The sequence below is a fragment of the Cnephaeus nilssonii genome (genome assembly GCF_951640355.1).
Source record: "Cnephaeus nilssonii genome assembly, chromosome: 22".
Taxonomy (NCBI): domain Eukaryota; kingdom Metazoa; phylum Chordata; class Mammalia; order Chiroptera; family Vespertilionidae; genus Cnephaeus; species Cnephaeus nilssonii.
The window spans coordinates 14,423,091-14,426,631 of record NC_137093.1 but is presented as its reverse complement, the minus strand read 5'-3'; the positions used below and the strand labels follow the sequence as shown (position 1 = coordinate 14,426,631).

The 3,541-nt window shown below is 47.2% G+C and overlaps 1 protein-coding gene across 1 annotated transcript; it reads left to right on the top strand.

Annotated features, from left to right (window-relative positions):
* Positions 1–2,155: 2,155 nt before the first annotated feature.
* LOC307094275 (olfactory receptor 8B12-like) lies at positions 2,156–3,112 on the top strand (the record flags this gene model as incomplete). Its single annotated transcript, XM_079762955.1, has 1 exon — positions 2,156–3,112. The coding sequence occupies one exon, from the start codon at positions 2,156–2,158 to the stop codon at positions 3,110–3,112; it is 957 nt and encodes a 318-aa protein (XP_079619081.1).
* Between the last annotated feature and the right edge of the window lie 429 nt (positions 3,113–3,541).

Below are 3,541 nucleotides of genomic sequence, written 5' to 3'. Positions count from 1 at the left end.
CAGGGATTGGGGTCCATGAGAGTTACTCTGGGTAGTGGACAATTCTCCGTGATAACAGAGTAAATAGACAGATGAGGCACCATCATTGCTGAGTCTTTTATCTGGGGGTGAGCAAGTCCTTGCTGCTATACCTGCACACCCTCAGAAACACACACAGGTCTGTGTGCAGTGGTTTTAGTTGGACTTGCCTGGAGGAAGATGGATTCTGCCTTTGTGGTTGATTTCCTATCTTCCCCAAGAGGACTTCTGCCATTAATATAGGATGAAACCTATATAATCCACTGGCTATAAAATCTTTCACCCTTGCCCGGCCAGTGTGGCTCTGTGGTTGAGCGTTGACCCATGCACCAAGAGGTCACCAGTTCGATTCCCACCAGTTTGATTCCCACCAGTCAGGGCACATGCCCCATTACAGGCTCGATCCCCAGCAGGGGTGTTCAGGAGGCAGCTGATGGATGTTGATGTTTCTCTCATCAGTGTTTCTATCTCTCTCTCTCCCTCTCCCTTCCTCTCTCTAAGTTCAATAAATATATATTTTTTAAAATCTTTCATCCTGAATATGTAAAAAGCCCCTGGTAAGGGGTATAGACTGCAAGTTGCCACACTAAACTGTATTAGTCCCTATATAAGTGAAATTCCCTCTTAGACAATTTGACAATGTGTGCGGGTGACAGTAGCCAGAACTGTTGTCTGGAGACAAAACTGGGTGCTGCCAGTAACATACATCAAGTGCCTGTGTTTGCTTAAGAAACCCTGCAAGGACCCTGGCCCCCATGAAGTTTAGAGTTGGACAGACCAGAATTTGACTCAAGGTTCTGGAACCTACAAACTATGTGTGCCCCTCCCTTTTAAAGTGGAGATTGATAGACCCTAACCCATATGGCTGTTGTGAGGAATAAACACGGTCAAATTATCTGTGTGTTGCTTTGGGTCCTTTGGAGGAGGGTGCCAGGTCAGATGCACAGTATACAGTAAGTGCTCAATAGAAGCACAAGAATTATTTTGACCACAGAGCTCTGCTCTTAATTGTACTTGGAAAGATGTAACCTGGATGACAGGTTGGGCCATTAAAAGCCCCACCAAGCATTATCAAGGGCCTAAAAAACTCTCCTTCTTCCTTAGGGAGCAGTGATCCTGAGGGAGCCTCCATAACTAGGTCACTGCGGGCTCTGCTCCAGAATTAAACGCTCAGTCCCCAGTTATCCATCGGCGTTATCCAAGGTGCTGCCTCATCCCTAGAAGCTGCACAGGAGGCTCAGGACAAAACCAGGCCGGCATCGTGTTCTGCAGCTCCACAGGAGAGCCAAAGCCACCTGGAGGTTTTGATTTTTAAAGGAGAGAAGCAGAAGCAGAGGGGTCTGAGCTCTGAGTTGTCCCCTCCTTTTCACCAGGGCCATCTGAGTCTCCAGGAGAGAGATGGGTGGGAGCCAGCGCAGCGCAGCGCTGTGACTCCAGGCAGAAGGAGGGGAGCGCCTGCCTGGCCAGGTGGGTCCTGGAGCAGAGAGGTTAACCTCCACCCCCGGGAGCCACTTAGAAGGACTGGGCCTTGTGCAAGGAGCTTACTGGTAAGCCCAGTGTCTTCATCTGTTAAAGGGGTTTCCTCAGAGCGCCCCAGAGCATTAAAACAGCGCCACTAGCATAGTTATGCTGGGGTCGGTGTTTCTTGGGTTTCATTAGTCCCTTTACCGTACTACTCCAGTATTATTTTCACGCAATGTTCCACAGCCATCCCAGCTAAAGGCGAGGCAACACGACCTCATCTTCCTGTTCTGATGAGCACTGACCGAAAGTGGACGGTCTGGGCAGGGCCCACTGGCTTCAGCCTCTCAACAGCTCCCGAGAGAAAGTCTTACAGAACTTGAGCGAGGGCTTTAGAGGGGAGGAAGAGGCAGGCTGCAGGGTCATCCCTGCGGGGCTTGGTGGGCTTTCTCCTCAGTTGGATTGGCCCTTACCTGGGAGGCAGATTTCACCCACAGTTACTAGCAAGGTTCAAGGCACTTTGGGACCATAAAGACAGAGATGCAGGTACAAGAAAATGCCATCTTCTTTCAAGTTCAAAACCTGTGTTCGAATACTGTTCTCAAGAATAGGGTACTTCCCCTCTCTTTCCCTAAGCAATTCTTTCCTTTTCCCTCCCAGACCCTCCCGGAGGAGAATGGCTGCAGATAACAGCTCCTTGGTGACAGAGTTTATCCTCTCGGGCTTGACAGACCGGCCAGGACTCCAGCTCCCCCTCTTCTTTCTGTTTCTGGGTTTTTACATGGTCACTGTGGTGGGGAACCTGGGCATGATCACGTTGATTGGGCTGAACTCTCACCTTCATATTCCCATGTATTTTTTCCTCTTCAACTTGTCCTTCATAGATTTGAGTTTCTCCACTACCGTCACCCCCAAAATGCTGATGAGTTTTGTCTCAAAGAAGAACACCATCTCCTATGCGGGATGTGTGACTCAGTTCTTTTTCTTCTGTTTCTTTGTGTTTTCGGAATCCTTCGTCCTCTCAGCCATGGCATATGACCGCTATGTTGCCATCTGCAAGCCACTGTTGTACACGGTCACCATGTCTCCGCAGATGTGTTTGTCTCTTCTGTTGGGAGTCTATGGGATGGGGACTTGGGGGGCTGTGGCTCATATAGGACATATAATGTTTCTGACCTTTTGTGCTGACAACCTCATCAATCATTACATGTGTGACATCATTCCTTTCCTCGAGCTGGCCTGCAACACCTCTTACGTCAATTTGCTGGTGGTCTTTTTTGTTGTGGCCGTTGGCATTGGGCTGCCCATTGCTACCATTTTTATCTCCTACGGCTTCATTCTTTCCAGCATTTTCCACATTAGCTCCACTGAAGGCAGGTCCAAAGCCTTCAGCACCTGCAGCTCCCACATCATGGCAGTTTCTCTTTTCTTTGGGTCAGGAGCGTTCATGTACCTCAAACCGCCTTCTGTTTTACCCCTTGACCAGGGCAAAGTGTCTTCTCTCTTCTATACCATCGTGGTGCCCATGTTGAACCCATTAATCTACAGCCTGAGGAATAAGGATGTCAAATTTGCCCTGAAGAAATCCTTGGACAGAATAACTTCCGTTTGGAAAAGAAAAACTAGGAATTGAGAATACAGATGAGGAATTTTTAATTTTATTTCTATTTTTACTTTTGATAAGGAATTCAAGCTTCATGTTTTCCATTCTATATATAAAGGAAATATTAACTGTCCCAAATGGGTTTATTCTCTCTCATTCTCATCCCCTAAATCTTCCTTCTTTTATGAAAATAGTTTCTGCAATTGTAGAGTACCCGATATTGAATGGGGCTTCAGAATCATTTAGTCTAGAATTTTATATACTACATCACACTTTGGAGAGTCAGCGTATTTGTAGGTTGTCCGGGAATATAATGCTTTCTGGTGGCAGAGCTGGAACTGACATCCCAGCTTGAATCCCAATCCAATTGGTTTTCCCTTATGTCATGTTTTCTTGCCCCATCTCTTTCTTGGAAGATTTCATTTCACATGTTAGTTGACCTAGCACGTCCAAATTGCA